At 44.7% G+C, this 16100-nt stretch overlaps 2 protein-coding genes across 10 annotated transcripts in view; one reads left to right on the top strand and one right to left on the bottom strand.

Moving 5' to 3' along the window:
• The window catches only part of LOC132870624 (NACHT, LRR and PYD domains-containing protein 12-like), a 56556-nt gene extending 51121 nt beyond the window's left edge, over positions 1–5435 (top strand). For 6 of the 7 annotated variants that reach the window (XM_060904358.1, XM_060904356.1, XM_060904357.1 and 3 more), the window contains 2 exons: positions 3428–3601; positions 4716–5435. In XM_060904358.1, the coding sequence (XP_060760341.1) occupies positions 3428–3601; positions 4716–4731 (190 nt within the window). In that variant the 3' untranslated portion in view covers positions 4732–5435. Of the gene's footprint in view, positions 1–3427; positions 3602–4715 lie in introns of those variants that run through there. The other variant, XR_009651154.1, reaches the window with a different exon arrangement.
• Positions 5436–7095: 1660 nt separating this feature from the next.
• Positions 7096–16100, bottom strand: part of nup85 (nucleoporin 85) — a 50268-nt gene continuing 41263 nt past the window's right edge. For 2 of the 3 annotated variants that reach the window (XM_060904339.1, XM_060904340.1), the window contains exons 17-19: positions 8632–8783; positions 8414–8509; positions 7096–7319 (exon numbers count right to left, since the gene is read on the bottom strand). In XM_060904339.1, coding sequence (XP_060760322.1) covers positions 7218–7319; positions 8414–8509; positions 8632–8783 — 350 coding nt within the window. In that variant the 3' untranslated portion in view covers positions 7096–7217. Of the gene's footprint in view, positions 7320–8413; positions 8510–8631; positions 8784–16100 lie in introns of those variants that run through there. The other variant, XM_060904341.1, reaches the window with a different exon arrangement.

Raw genomic sequence — 16100 nt, 5'->3', positions numbered from 1 at the left:
CTTCACCAGCTCTCTTTTTATAAAGTCTGCCAGGCCGCATCTTGCAATATAGGCAATCTTGTTAGGTCCACAGGCGAACGTTTTGGCAATTGTAGAATCAGGAAACATTGCCTGGAAAAGACCGTTAATGTTGCTGCTGCTGTTGTATGATAGATGAGAGGTCACTGTGTGTAGAATCCAAAGTACCTCAGCTTTTGACGTCTCCGTGGACCCGAAAGTCACCTGACTGTTATTTGGCGAATGTTGAACAGCTGGACCAGGCAGCGATGTTGGCTGGGATACTGACAAAAAGCTTGAGATCGTCTGGCGACATTGCGAGCTCTTCACAGCAAGCTGATGTTTACCAGCTTTAGCGTGGGACTCCAGGGCCTTCATAGCCTGGGCCCGCCCATCCTAAGCGTGACGCAACACGAGGGCCTGTTGCGAGCTTAGTCTGGCCAGGCAAGCTATCTACAGCATTTCCAAGCTCCCGAAAAATTGGGAACCAATCAACTTTGAGCATCTCCAATGGCCCTGGGTAGAGGCATGTTCAAGGCAGTGACGTAGTAAAACTGCGACTGGAAGCCTTATGCCGCTTTTCCACTACCAACGCGGCTGAGTTGGGCTGAGTCGAGCTGAGTGGGGCTGTTGGAATTGCATTTCGACTACAACCGCGCTGAACCGTGCTGGCTGGAAGTGGGTGGACACATTGGGTGGAGTTAGCGAAAGTGGGTGGACGTCACGTGATGTCGTTAGGCGGCGCAAACAGTGACATCAGTGACCTTTTAAGCGGATAATAAACAATAAATATGGAGTCGTTAGTGTTGCTGGTCTTGGTGCTGTGGCTTGTTGTCACCGACAACGCCAACAGATACTGGCAAGAGCGTATAGATGAGGCGAGGTGCATAAGGCTTCAGAAATTCTCGTAATTCGTAATTATTCTTCTTCCGGGTGTACGGTGTTTACAGATCCCAGCATGCTCGTGGGGCGTGTGTGGGCATGTGAGGACACTCCTCCTCACCAATCAGTGCACGGGGAGTGTCTCCTCACGCCCCTAGCCCCACTCGGCTTGGTTTGGCTCGCTTCAGCCCCACTCCAAAACCGTGCGAGTTTTGGGTGCTAAGCAGGCCTGAAGCGAGCTGAGTCGCGCCGCTCTGAGGTAGTCGAAACGCGAGCCGTGTCGGGCTGAAGTGAGCTGAAAAAGGGTAGTGGAAAAGGGCCAACAGATTGTTTACAGAATCTATGCCGGAAGCGCTTCATTCACATCACGAACATGGAGCAGCGGCAAGCCTTTAACACAGTGGTAGATGCTGTATTGAAAGCATTCAACGGGAAGTTCTCATTGAAAAGGGAGCAAAGAGCAGCCCTGGAGGTATTTATTGAAAGGAAGGACGTTTTCGCCTTGCTCCCGACCGGCTTCGGTAAGAGTTTAATCTACCAGTTAGCCCCGTCGCGTCCCATACGTCAGAGGAAAGAGTGATGTGATTGGTTTAAGCTTCGTCACAGCCTTTTCTGGCTTCGACCAGTAGCAAACTGAGGCATTTCAGGGAGGCGGGTCAACCACGGGCTCTGGGAAATGGTTTGGCTTAATAGCTTGGCCAGACCAATAGCTCGGAGAGCTTTGAAGTCGCGTTAGCCAGGCCAGGGCCTTCACGCCTAAAGTCCCCAACTGAATTATTTTCCTGCAGACTTTGCAGCGAGCCACATGCCTATCACCTGCTGCGGCTTCTAACCAGTTTCGAAATTCTTCACGTTCAAGCCAAGCTTCATTAAACTGACACTTTCCCATTTTACTCACTGTTATTTGACACGCTATCCACACTCTTCATCGCACTGCCAACACAACCGCTAACCTTCTCTGACTGCCACAGACTGCATAAACTTGGCAGGAACTTAGAAGGTAGAACTACGGTAGGCGGAGTGGACAAACTGGACCGTTGCATACTTGCCGCGATCATCGGTGATTTGAAGTTTTTTAGCAGGCAGACAACAACGCAACCGGCACATTTTTTATTAATGTTTTGCAGGCACTTCTAGGAACGGACTGAGCGGATGTAAGAATTTTAGACCTGGGATAAATTAAATTTTAGACCTGGGATGAAAATATGTTTTTTAGACATTTTAAGGCCTAAAACATAACTTTCTGAATTTTAGACTTTTTTAGACCCTGCGGGAACCCTGAATAGTGAGACTGAAGCAGAGGTTTTAGGTTCATCATCAGTGTCCTGAGGAGGAAGATTGTTTCTGTTCACTGCACACTGATGATTTGTCACAGAGTCTTTGAGTCAGATGGACGTATGTGAGAAGCTGCAGCACAAAACGGGACTTGATCCGACTGCAATGTGTCTGAACTCACTGGGAAATTTACTACAACACTGTAACTAATCACACAAACTGCACCTGAGACTCAAACTAACTGCCCTCTGTGTGAGCTGCAGGGTTTAAAGCAGCAGTGACATGGTGGAAATGATCTCAGGAATATAGAGTTTAAAAACTAAAATGAGACGTTAATGCCAGAGAACCGATGCAGTGAAAAAATTAAATAGATAAAAAAAATTACTTTTTAAATAAAAATTAAAAAGGAGAAAAGAACTTCCAATAAACTGAAACCCTTGGAAACAATCGTTTTTTTGATTTTTGATTTTTTTTAAATAATAATAATAATAAATGTTAAAATGGTAAATAATGTTCCAGTCCATCTCTGTCAGTGGTGATTTGCTTTAAGACGACACTGGAAGCCCGGCTTCCCCTCACATTTCATTAAAATGCAGCAATGAAACGTTTCCCAAAGTCTCTATTTTATTCATCAGTCTTGGTGTCGTTCAGTATTTGAGTGAATCAGATTGATGGAGTATCTCACTGCAATATCGCGCTGTTTGTTCATTAAACTCACACTGTTTATTTCACCAAAGTGTCTATCTCGTCATTCTGAGCCCCGCCCAGACGCACCGCTTCACTGGGAGGGAATGGAGTGTGGGCGAGTGTGTTTTCACGGGGGGGAAAATAATTTCACTGTGGATTGGACAATGTGGGTTTTTTTCCCCTTTTTGTTCCACCTGGACGCACGGCTTCTCCTTATTATGATTGGTTGATCTCTCAAAGGGGTGGAGCCTTGTAACCGATTGCCAATCAGTAAATCAGGAAAGAACATGATTGACATCTCAAACCTAAACACATTGGAGCCTGCAGTGGTGGAATAATTTGGCAATATTTCAGATAAATTGTAAAGTTCTGTTTGATTATTTACATTAATTTCTGAAATTTGTTTCTGATTGTAACTCGTGAGCTGTAACTTCCTCCTTCTGATCTCAGCTTAGCTACTTCCTTGATATGAAATGGTGAAAGAAAAGCCACATCCATGGGGGACACATACTAATTTAAAGGCACAGAAAACAAATCTTGATGTTCATAAACTGAGGCAGTGAAGTGTGTCATTGTGTCTCTGCAGGTTGTGGGAGTGTGGTGTCTCAGATGAAGGCTGTGCTGCTCTCGCTTCAGCTCTGAGATCAAACCCCTCACACCTGAGAGAACTGACTCTGACTGGGAATAAAATAGGAGACTCAGGAGAGAAGCTGCTCTCTGCTCTTAAAGATGATAAACATTACAAACTACAGAGACTCCTGTAAGTAATAACCTTTTTAGGCAAATGTTGAGGGGATAATAATTTAATTTCTTTATCATTTTTCTTTAATTTCAGTAAATGTCACATGACCAGGCCATGAAATGAAGCCAGTTTTAGAAATTTTCAGTGTTCTATTTAATCCGACTTTTTCCTCCCAGTTGTCTTTAATGCTGTTTGTTGTTCAGTAAAATTGATTTAAAATTCATCTGAAAGCAGAAGATGGAGTCAGTCAGAGTCTCCAAAATGTCCCGTCTGAGTGCATGAGAGTGATTGTAAATGAACACCTCGTCTCCTTGTGACACCCTGCTGTCTCTGACTTCATCCTGCTGCTTTTGTCTGAATAAGATGATCTCGGCTTTTCCCTGTTTCTGATCAGCAGCACACTTTCTTCTCAACTCTCCTCAAGACTCAGTAAAATGATCCTCTTTAACCCTTTGGTGACTGACCCCTTGAAAATGGTTCCTCCAGGAACCATGACGTTTCAGTTGTCAAGACAATGGAAAAACTAAAATACAAATACAAGAGCATTTTGTTTTGTGCACAAGAGCATTGTGACGCATCTTTCTGTTTTTGTATTTTAGTTTTTCCGTTGTCTTGACAACTGAAACGTCATTGTTCCTGGAGGAACCATTTTCAAGGGGTCAGTCACCAAAGGGTTAATGCCACATTGCCACAAATATGTGATTTAAGGAGCCACTTGACTCACTCTGACACTCCTTCCTGCTCTCCACCTCCACACCGTGTCTTCTGTCGTTCCTGTAAAATTCACCTCGGCTTCTTCTTAAAGTCTGCACTTAAATCTACATGTAGAACAAGAGATCAAACCCACTGCAGTGTGAGTTACTGTTTAAAAAGCTCCAAAGCCTGTGATTGGATAAGAGCAGTGATGTGATGTGAAACATCTGCTCACTTTCCTGTTAGATCTTGTGGAAGTTCTCGTTTGTTGGAGCTCAGTGTTAGAACACAGATATTATATAAGACTGGATAAATGTTGAATTAAATTATAAACAGGAGATAATAATGTTTCTCTTGGAGCAGAGATGATTTCATGCTGTTGGTCATGAAGTACCACAGTCCAGTGTGTGGGGATTAATCCAGATGTTTTTCCTTTTAGTTTCAATATGTGGTGAACATCTGTGTGTGTGTGATGAAGACTCTGGTGTTCCTGTATTTCCATGTTGGGGACCAGACAACACATTCATAAACACATCAGTCATTTAGTTCTAACAAATGAAAGAGACTCGGAGATGTGGTCAGTGTGTGTTCATGGTGCACAGTGAATCAGACTGCACACAATTCTACACTGAATGTGGAACAGCTTGTGATCTGCATGAAACTGCCTGGACCTCAGTCCCTTAAAAACCCTGAAAGAGCAGGTGAAAAAGCACAGGGACTCGAGCTGAACCCAGTCAGTGGAAGAGGGAGCTGAAATGGACAGGAACAGTTTCAGGACATTGGTGGCATTCTCCCCTGACAGGATCGGCATTTCAGGAGTTAATCTGAGGCCCTGAGGAGACTCAGCACAAGGCACATTTATCAATTTGTCCTTTGGTTGGTGTTAATGTAGTCTAGATTTTTTTTGTTACAGGATCCAACCGAATCTGTTCATAATTTTCTCTGATATGCGATCAGTGCCCTCTCTTACTTTAGTATACACAACTTACAGTATTTTTACAGAATTGAACCAAATACATTGTATAATATAATTATTTGCTCAATCTAGTTATTTTTGTTGTCTGAAGTTTATGTATGTAACATGAATTTTGTAGCAATAAAGTTAACTTCTGTGTCAGTTATTCAAAATATATACAGTGCTCAGCGTAAATGAGTGCACCCCCTTTGAAAAGTAACATTTTAAACAATATCTAAATGAACACAATTTCCAAAATGTTGAAAAGACAAAGTTTAATATAACATCTGTTTAACTTATAACATGAAATTAAGGTTAATAATATAAACTTAGATTACACATGTTTCAGTTTTACTCAAATTAGGGTGGTGCAAAAATGAGTACACCCCACAACAAAAACTACTACATCTAGTACTTTGTATGGCCTCCATGATTTTTAATGACGGCACCAAGTCTTCTAGGCATGGAATGAACAAGTTGGCGACATTTTGCAACATCAATCTTTTTCCATTCTTCAACAATGACGTCTTTTAGTGACTGGATGCTGGATGGAGAGTGATGCCCAACTTGTCTCTTCAGAATTCCCCAAAGAAAATAGTTTCTTTACACCACAAAGGTGAAGGCTACAAGAAGATCAGCAAAGCTTTACTTATCAGTCAGAATACTATAGCAAAAGTGGTACAAAAATTTAAGAAAGACAGAACTGCAACCATCTCACACAGACATCCAGGTCGTCCACGGAAGTTAACACCTCGACAGAAGCGTCTTCTGATGAGAAGGGTTGAAGAAAATCGGCATGCAAGTTCACTGCAGTTATCTAAAGTAGAAGAAAGCCAAACTGGGGTGACTATTTCCCGTGACAATACGGCATACACTGCAGAGGAATGGCATGCATGGACGCCATCCACAAAAGAAGCTTCTCCTAAAGCCCAGGCACAAAAAAGCCTGCCTAGAGTTTGCCAGGGCCCATGCTGACAAAGATGAAGACTACTGGGACTCTATACTCTGGAGTGATGAGACCAAGATAAATGTTTTTGGAACTGATGGCTTCAAAAGTGAGGAATATAAAGAAAAATGCCTGGTGCCTACAGTGAAACATGGTGGTGGCAGTGTCTTTATGTGGGGCTGCATGAGTGCTGGTGGTGTCGGGGAGCTGCATTTCATTGATGGCATCATGAATTCACAGATGTATTGCTTTATACTGAAAGAGAAGATGCTACCATCACTCCGTGCCCTTGATCGTCATGCAGTTTTCCAACATGATAATGATCCTAAACACACATCTAAGGCCACTGTTGGATTTTTGAAGAAGAACACAGTGAAAGTGATTCAGTGGCCAAGTATGTCTCCTGATCTGAACCCAATCGAACACCTATGGGGAATTCTGAAGAGACAAGTTGAGCATCACTCTCCATCCAGCATCCAGTCACTAAAAGAGGTCGTTGTTGAAGAATGGAAAAAGATTGATGTTGCAAAATGTCGCCAACTTGTTCATTCCATGCCTAGAAGACTTGGTGCTGTCATTAAAAATCATGGAGACCATACAAAGTACTAGATGTAGTAGTTTTTGTTGTGGGGTGTACTCATTTTTGCACCACCCTAATTTGAGTAAAACTGAAAAAAATTGTAATCCAAGTTTATATTATGAACCTTACTTTCACGTTATAAGTTAAACAGATGTTATATTAAACTTTGTCTTTCAACATTTTGGAAATTGTGTTCATTGAGATATTGTTTAAAATGTTACTTTTCAAAGGGGGTGTACTCATTTATGCTGAGCACTGTAAGAACTTTATGTGGGGGCTACATTATGTTACTTCTTGGGATTTCAGGTGTAATGCATAAGAGATTGAGAAACAAACCGTTTTTGTAAAACCAATAACAAACATTTTTTATTAAATGTCAATATTTTCATTCAGTCTTATGTACAGTACAGTGAGAATGTGAGGGCTTTGTGTCAACTGATGTAACTGCAGAGTGTGTGTGTTAGGCCTTGACTGTTCCTTCCTTCACAATGGCCATCGCCAGGTTACGCGCCAGAGCCAATCGCAGCAGCTCCAGTTTTGTGGACTCGACCTCATCCTCCTCCTGAAACAAACACCATTTCATGTACTGCATACAACAGAGCTTCTTCAATTCTGGACTCGAATCACCAGCTTCTGACCAATTAATGTTCTCCAACAGCAGTGCAGGTTTATATTAATTGGACTCGTTCTAATACGTTATTGTTTCTATAGTAACGGCTCATTCACAGAGACTTGTACAACGAACACTTCACAAACATTTAATGTGTGTTATCGTTGATATGGTGAAACTAAAAAAAAAAAAGTAAGGACATGTTTCTGTAACACTGATGGAATGAGTCTCCAGTATCAGTGCTTTGGAACAGTCAGGGGTGAAGGTGGAACTAATATCTTCAGGACAGAGGAGGTTACGATTCTGTGCAGTTTCTCAGTCACATGACAATAGAAAAAAAAAAACAGTTTAACTTTGAGAGAGACAGAAAAGAGGCTGGTGAGGGAATGACTGCTTATAGTTGCTATAATGCAAGTGAGAAATAATTAATAAAAATTGTAAACTTTTAAATTGCCGTGGGATAGAACACTGACAGACGTGCCTCTTCCATTCTGAAATTATTTTGTTAAATAATAGTGTCAAAAGTATATTTTCATAAAACTGCTCCCATAAGTGACTGTTTGTTCTGATCATTTATCTCATCTCATCTCATTATCTCTAGCCGCTTTATCCTGTTCTACAGGGTCGCAGGCAAGCTGGAGCCTATCCCAGCTGACTACGGGCGAAAGGCGGGGTACACCCTGGACAAGTCGCCAGGTCATCACAGGGCTGACACATAGACACAGACAACCATTCACACTCACATTCACACCTACGCTCAATTTAGAGTCACCAGTTAACCTAACCTGCATGTCTTTGGACTGTGGGGGAAACCGGAGCACCCGGAGGAAACCCACGCGGACACGGGGAAAACATGCAAACTCCACACAGAAAGGCCCTCGCCGGCCCCGGGGCTCGAACCCAGGACCTTCTTGCTGTGAGGCGACAGCGCTAACCACTACACCACCGTGCCGCCCTGATCATTTATATTCCTTTTAAATAATTAAATTGACACAATAACTGAAACTCAAAAAAAAAAAACACCCCTGTGATTTTGTGCGTTGTACCTGTAATCGATGCTCTGGTTTGAGCTCACTGTTGTCAGAGGTCAGCTCTTCCAAACAGAACAAGAGTTCATGGGTCTGATCCACTGAAAAGATCACCTACACACACACACACTGATTACTTCAGAAGAAATTACAAACATGAAATATCACATTCATATTTAACTTTCTTGAATGGAATCTTCCTAAAGTTTACATACATGAGGAGCACACATACACACCTCTTTTTGCTCCAGTAAGGGCAGGGCGTCCATGAGCAGAGTCATCCAGAAGCTACGAGGCGCGATCTTTGCCGTCATGAGGGACAGCAGGAGCTTCGCTGCCTCAGTGAACAACTTTTCTCCATACAGCCGGTGGAATTCTCGGTACTTTCCTACACACACACACACACACGTCTTTATTACAATGTTTCTGAGGACTTTCCACTGACTTACGGACTAATGTAGCTAAATAAATCCATACTGGCACCCAAACACAGCCATAGCCTTAATTTTAGTAATTAAAATGTCACCTGGAATTAATTTTTCAAACAGAATTTTTTTTAAAGGTTTTTTTTTTTTTGCAAGGATCAACTGAATGCTGGTTGTTTATGCAAGTGAGCACATTCCCACTGTGTTCAGCCAAATCAGGTGACAGCAGAAATCTTCCTAGATTTTTTTTTTTGATTCTCATTTAAAATGTAAAAAATAGGGGTCCTTATTATTTTAATGTTATTACAGTTAATAATGACAGAACTAAATTTTCCCCACAGATATGTATTCCTAAAGGAGCCTGAGATGCAGGACTGATAAGCACCCCATGCAATAGGACAGACCTACTGATGACAACCTTGGAAAACTGTCAAAGTCTACAACAGAAACTTGTATCTGCAGCAAGGTTTTCAAGAATAAAGGTGGCCTTAAAATCCATCAGGCCTGAATGAAATGCTTGAGCAGCACAGCTCAAAAGATCCACTCCTGGTGAGAAAAAGGAGGAGATCATAACCTCCAAGTGGTAAGCCCTCTGGTTCCCAGCAAAGGAGTTGAGCAGCATTAGATCAAATGGCCTCCAGCAAGTCAGTACAGAGAGAGGGGCATCAGTTTGATGAGAATGTGGCCAGAATCAGAGAATCAACAGCAAAAGGAGGTGCAGACAGACAGCTTCAGATGATGAGCACCATTGTCAGTTTTGTAGCCGAGAGGTTTGGTGTTGAAGAGGACAAGGCCACCAGACAACTACACCATGAACTGAAGGGCAGACACCATCCAGCAACTGCAGCAAGAGCCCCGGGCTCTGGCAAGACCATACAAGATGGCACCAAAGGAGGAGAAACCACCACTGGCTGAGCTCCGTAATATCAGGAAGCAGCTCACAACCCAGCGCAGAGCAGAATGGCACAGGAGATGGAGAAGACAAAGAGCCAGGAAGCGAACTGCACTCATAGCCGATTGTTTTGGATTCACAAAACATGTTAGGTCAGAAATGTATCGGCTGTCTTGCCTGCTCTAAGGAAAAAGTAGCCCACTTCCTGTACAACACTCTGAGTGACCCTAATAGAGAGCAAGAGTGAGGACCCCACAGAGATTTTTGGACATACCATCTCTTACACGGTGGAGTTCATCCATATAAGGTGTATAAGCACTGCCCAGAGCACCTCAGAATACTCTAGAAGATTCTGTGAGTGATTTGATGAAGGGGCACTGTAGCAAAACCATTGGATACAGGCAAAGGGGATCTGGAATACCTAATGAAGAAAATTCAACCAAGCTGGAGCAGTTCAGCTCCATCTTGCTTCTCAGTGTGGATAGGAAGATATCCTTCAGAGTGCTATCCAGAAGGATGACAGACTTCCTCCTAAAGAATGCCTACATTGATAGCTTGGTACAGAAAGATGGCATTCCTGGAGTTCCAGGGTGCCTAAAACACACCCAAGTTGTCACCCAAGGAGGTGGATATCAGAGAGATGCACAAAGTGAAGGGAGACAGAGTTGTGCTTTGGCTTGACCTTGCCAATGCATATGGCTCAATAACCCACAAGCCATTTGAGACTACCCTGGAATGACTCCATGTACCCAGTAAGATGAAGGACCATATCACAAACTACTATGAGAACTTCAGGCTTAGAGTCACTTCCAGGAATATGTCATCAGACTGGCACCAACATGAAGAAGGGATAATAATTGGGTGCACCATCTCTGTTATTCTCTTCACCCTTACCATGAACATAGTGGTCAAGGCTCTCCATCCATATCTGATGTTCGGCAACCCCCATCAAAGCCTTTATAGGCAACCTCACGGTCAACACATCATTGGTACGTGGTGGGAGATGGCTCCTCTGGGGCCTGGAAAAGTTCATCTCCTCAACAAGGATAAGTTTAAAGCATGCCAAATGCATAGCCATGGTGTTGAAGAGGGGGAAGTGGTAGACAAGTTTCACTTCTATTTGGATGCCACTGCAATCCCATCCATCGTCAAGAAACCAGTCAAGAGCCTAGGCAAAACCTTTGACTGTTCAGGGATGCAGATGCAATCCAAGTAACCAACAAAGAGCTTGAGATTTGGCTCACCAGAATACACAAGTCTGACCTACCTGGCAGATTCAAGGCATGGTTTTACCAACATGGCATTTCACCTCAAGTCCTCTGGCCTCTGCTGGTGTACAGGGTAACCCTGTCAACAGCGGAGACCTTGGAGAGGAATATCAGCAGCTGTCTCTGCAGACAGCTAGGTCTGCCATGTAGTACAAGGTGTGCAGCATTATATGAGAGGAGCAACAAACTCCAGCTCCCCATCAGCAGCCTCAACGGTTTATGGTTTCTTGCAATAGAGAGGCAATGTGCTATTGGGACTCCAGGGACATTAGACTGGCTTCAGCAGGCAACATAGTGTGGACATGCAGGAAGGGGAGAGCCCAGGAAGGCCTGGAGATAACAGAGTCTCAGCTACAGTGGTGCTTGAAAGTTTGTGAACCCTTTAGAATTTTCTATATTTCTGCATAAATATGACCTAAAACATCATCAGATTTTCACACAAGTCCTAAAAGTAGATAAAGAGAACCCAGTTAAACAAAGGAAACAAAAATATTATACCTGGTCATTTATTTATTGAGGAAAATGATCCAAAATTGCATCTGTGAGTGGCAAAAGTATGTGAACCTCTAGGATTAGCAGTTAATTTGAAGGTGAAATTAGGTGTTTTCAATCAATGGGATGACAATCAGGTGTGAGTGGGCACCCTGTTTAATTTAAAGGACAGGGATCTATTAAAGTCTGATCTTCACAACACGTTTGTGGAAGTGTATCATGGCGCAAACAAAGGAGATTTCTGAGGCCCTCAGAAAAACTGTTGTTGATGCTCATCAGGCTGGAAAAGGTTACAAAACCATCTCTAAAGAATTTGGACTCCACCAATCCACAGTCAGACAGATTGTGTACAAATGGAGGAAATTCAAGACAATTGTTACCCTCCCCAGGAATGGTCCACCAACAAAGATCACTCCAAGAGCAAGGCGTGTAATAGTCAGCGAGGTCACAAAGGACCCCAGGGTAACTTCTAAGCAACTGAAGGCCTCTCTCACATTAACATTAGCCAATGTTCATGAGTCCACCATCAGGAGAACACTGAACAATAATGGTGTGCGTGGCAGGGTTGCAAGGAGCAAGCCACTGCTCTCCAAAAAGAACATTGCTGCTCTTCTGCAGTTTGCTAAAGATCATGTGTACAAGCCAGAAGACTATTGGAAAAATGTTTTGTGGACGGATGAGACCAAAATAGAACTTTTTGGTTTAAATGAGAAGCGTTATGTTTGGAGAAAGGAAAACACTGCATTCCAGCATAAGAACCTTATCTCATCTGTGAAACATGGTGGTGGTAGTTAGAGCCCTGCACTCCCGCGGGAACCGACGCAAAGCAGTGCGGCGTGGGACAAATTTTGAAAGCTCATTGTGGGCGCGGGCAGGAGGGGGAGTGCACAATGCGGGAGCGGGCGGGAGAGGTGATAAGCTGCAGTCCCGCTAACTAAAAACATGTTTAAAATAAAATTTATAAATTATTAATTTATATCTATCATATATAATTTGTGCTGGATATTTTATTTGGCATTAATAAAAACATTTTAAGATGCCTAAATTTGCGAATGTGGTCTAATCTCGCGTACGTTTCTGATTCCTTTCCGCACATTTTTTTCAGATGGGGGGGGACACACACACACACACACACACAATGCTAATGCCCTACTGCCAATGTGCAATTTTAATATTTTTGCCTGTGTGCGCACGCGTACATAAGTGTGTGTGCGCGCGCATGAGCATAAGTGTATATATATGTGTGTGTGTGTGTGTGTGTGTGTGTGTGTGTATATATATATATATATATATATATATATAAATAAAAAGTGCGCGCGCGTAGTCTTATTTTTTATTTTGTTCATACACTGACACTCCTCTCTCTCACACACATTTTACTTGTTCTTTCATTTGTTGTTTTTTCTCTTCTTACTTTCTCAATGTCATAGTCTCGCTTTCTTCTTTTTCACTTTCAAACTCCTTTCTTTTTTCTTATTCATTTTTATTTTCTTCATTTCATGTGTGTGTGTGTGTGTGAGAGAGAGAGAGTAGCCTCAGTGTAATATGACACTCTGGCCAAACGCTGTCAGGGTTTTGCCCCAAGACTAATTCTCACCTTTGGACTTGTTTCTCACACACACACACACACACACACACACCATGCGGACAGATAGAGAAAGATTGAGAGAGAGAGAGATGGACAGACATACAGATAGAGACAGATAGATAGATGTTCATGTAAAGCCTCAGCTGCGCATGCCGCCTGGCAACGCGCACCCTCACTACATGTGCTAGGTGAAGGATCGGTCAGTGGAGAGCTCAGCTAAGCTCAGCATGTTTAATTCCCCAAGCCAAGGACAAGAACTTTCGTGAGAAATAACGCGAACGCCTGCATCATGTGGGATTTGTGGGCGGGAGCGGGACTGAAAATTCTGTCCCGCGCAGACCTCTAGTGGTAGTATCATGATTTGGGCCCGTTTTGCTGCATCTGGGCCAGGACGGCTTGCCATCACTGATGGAACAATGAATTCTGAATTATACCAGCGAATTCTAAAGGAAAATGTCAGTACATCTGTCCATGAACTGAATCTCAAGAGAAGGCAGGTCATGCAGCTGTTAGGTTTTGCTGGGAATCAAACCCAGGTCGCTGGTGTAATAACCCAGCAAACCCCCACTAGGCCACCAGGGGAATGACTCAAGTGCAGAGGAGTGAGGTGAAAGTAGAGATCAAACAGTTTATTGCCAAAGCTCAGAAGTCCAGGAAAAGCCAAAGCAGAAATCCACAAAAGTAAAATTCAAACACACAGGAGATACAAGGGAAAAAAACATTCAAAAGTCCAAAAATCCAAACGCTCAGAAGATACAAAACGGCAAGGGTCCAATTAACAAAATAATCCAAATCCCAAGCGAGCAGAATCCCAAAAACCCAGGTAAACAGGCAAAGGTACACAGGACAAAAGTGACTAGCCAGGAAACAGCACAAAGACTCAGTAACTAGAGACAAAACTGAGGTAGTATAAATACCCAAGGTAATAGGCAATTAAGACATAGGCGGGGCAGTTAACACAGAACAGGTGGGGCACAAGGCACATGAAAAACAAAGAAGCACATGGCTGTCAAAACAAACACAAATGACACAGATACAATAGCAGCCTCTAGAGGCCGAGATAGTCACACCGCCTAACAGGACCCCCCCCAGGAGCGTCTCCTGACGTTCCGAGGGCAATCAGGATGGGCCAAATGGAAGTCCCGACACAGTCCTTTGTCCAAGATGTCCCGAGCGGGGATCCAACAGCGCTCTTCAGGCCCGTAGCCCTCCCAGTCAACTAGGTACTGGAGACCGCCACGGACCCGGCGGGAGTCCAGCAGGCGGTGCACAGTGAACACAGTCTGTCCATGGGGGAGGCAGGGGATTCCTAGGGGCAGGGGCATAAGTGGACGACAGTACAGGCCGCAACAGGGACACGTGGAATGTGGGGTTGATTCTCAGAGACCAGGGCAACTGAAGCCGGTAGGCAACAGGGTTCACCCTGCGCACTACCTTGAAGGGGCCAACATAAGGGGCAAGTTTGCGGTTCTCCACCCATAGAAGAAGGTCTTTAGCGGACAACCAAACCCGCTGCCCAGGGCGAAAAATGTGGGCAGGCCGTCTATGGCGGTTGGCCTGAGTCTGGTTGGCCCTGGAAGTCTGGATGAGAGTCCTCCGGACCTTGTTCCAGGTCTTACGACACCATCTCAGGAACTGGTTGACCGAGGGCACCCCAGCGTCCTTCTCCTGTTCAGGAAATAGAGGTGGCTGGAACCCAAATTGGCATTGGAATAGAGACAACCTGGTGGCTGATGACTGCAGGGTGTTATGGGCGTACTCTGCCCATGGCAGCCAGGTGCTCCACGACATCGGGTTATCCATCGCCAGGCCTCACAGGATGGTTTCCAGGTCCTGGTTGAGCCTCTCAGTCTGGCCATTAGACTGGGGATGGAACCCAGAGGAGAGGCTAGCAGTGGCCCCGATCAGCTTGCAGAACCCCGGCCACACTCGGGAGGAGAACTGGGGCCCCCGGTCGGAGATGTCCTGTGGGAGCCCGAAGACTCGGAAGACATGGGTGAATATTAGTTTGGCCGTCTCAAAGGCAGAAGGGAGCTTGCATAGCGGAATGAAACGACAGGCCTTTGAGAACCTGTCGACTATAACTAGAATGACAGTGTTACCTTGTGAATCTGGAAGGCCCATGATGAAGACCAGGGACGCCGAGGAATGGGCAGAGGATGCAGGAGACCCTGGGGATGCTGCCGTGGGTTCTTGCTTCTGGTGCACACTTCACAGGACAGAACAAATGACCTCACTTCTTTCTCCATGCCTGGCCACCAGAAGTGTCTTTTCAAAAAATCCAGGGTCCTCCGAGCTCCCGGGTGGGCAGTGAGAAGGGACGAATGACCCCACTGGAGAACCTTGGCTCGGGCTTGATGTGGGACGTACAAGAGGCCATGTGGCCCCGTCCCAGGACCGAGGTCCTGGCGTTGAACTTGTCGGACGGCCTCAACAACCCAGCGGACAGGGGCCACAATCTGGGACACAGGGATAATAGGCCCAACTTCACTCTCCCTGTTAGTGGAAGAGAACTGTCTGGAAAGAGCATCAGGTTTGGTGTTCTTCGAGCCGGGGCGGTACGATAGGGTGAAATTGAACCGACTGAAAAACAAGGCCCGCCTAGCCTGTCGTGGATTAAGTCTCTTGGCTTGCTGGAGGTACTCCAGGTTTTTGTGGTCCGTCCAAACCAGGAATGGATGTTGAGCTCCCTCCAGCCAGTGCCTCCACTCCTCAAGGGCCAGTTTGACCGCAAGCAGTTCTCAATCCCCCACATCATACCGGGACTCCGCAGGACTCAGACGGTGGGAGAAGTATGCACAGAGGCGCAACCTTCCATCCGAGCGTTGAGAGAGGACCGCGCTGACGCCACTGTCCGAAGCGTCCACCTCGACGATGAAGGGTTGCGATGTGTCAGGGAGGACCAGAATGGGTGCCGTACAGAAACGGTGCTTGAGGTTCTTGAAAGCCTTCTCTGCCTGAGGAGACCAGACATAAGACCCACCTGTCCTTTTGGTGAGGTCAGATATGGGCGCTACTACAGAACTGAAGTTTCTGACAA

Source organism: Neoarius graeffei, chromosome 22 (assembly GCF_027579695.1).
Source record: "Neoarius graeffei isolate fNeoGra1 chromosome 22, fNeoGra1.pri, whole genome shotgun sequence".
Taxonomy (NCBI): Eukaryota; Metazoa; Chordata; class Actinopteri; order Siluriformes; family Ariidae; genus Neoarius; species Neoarius graeffei.
This window is presented reverse-complemented; position numbering and strand designations above follow the sequence as displayed.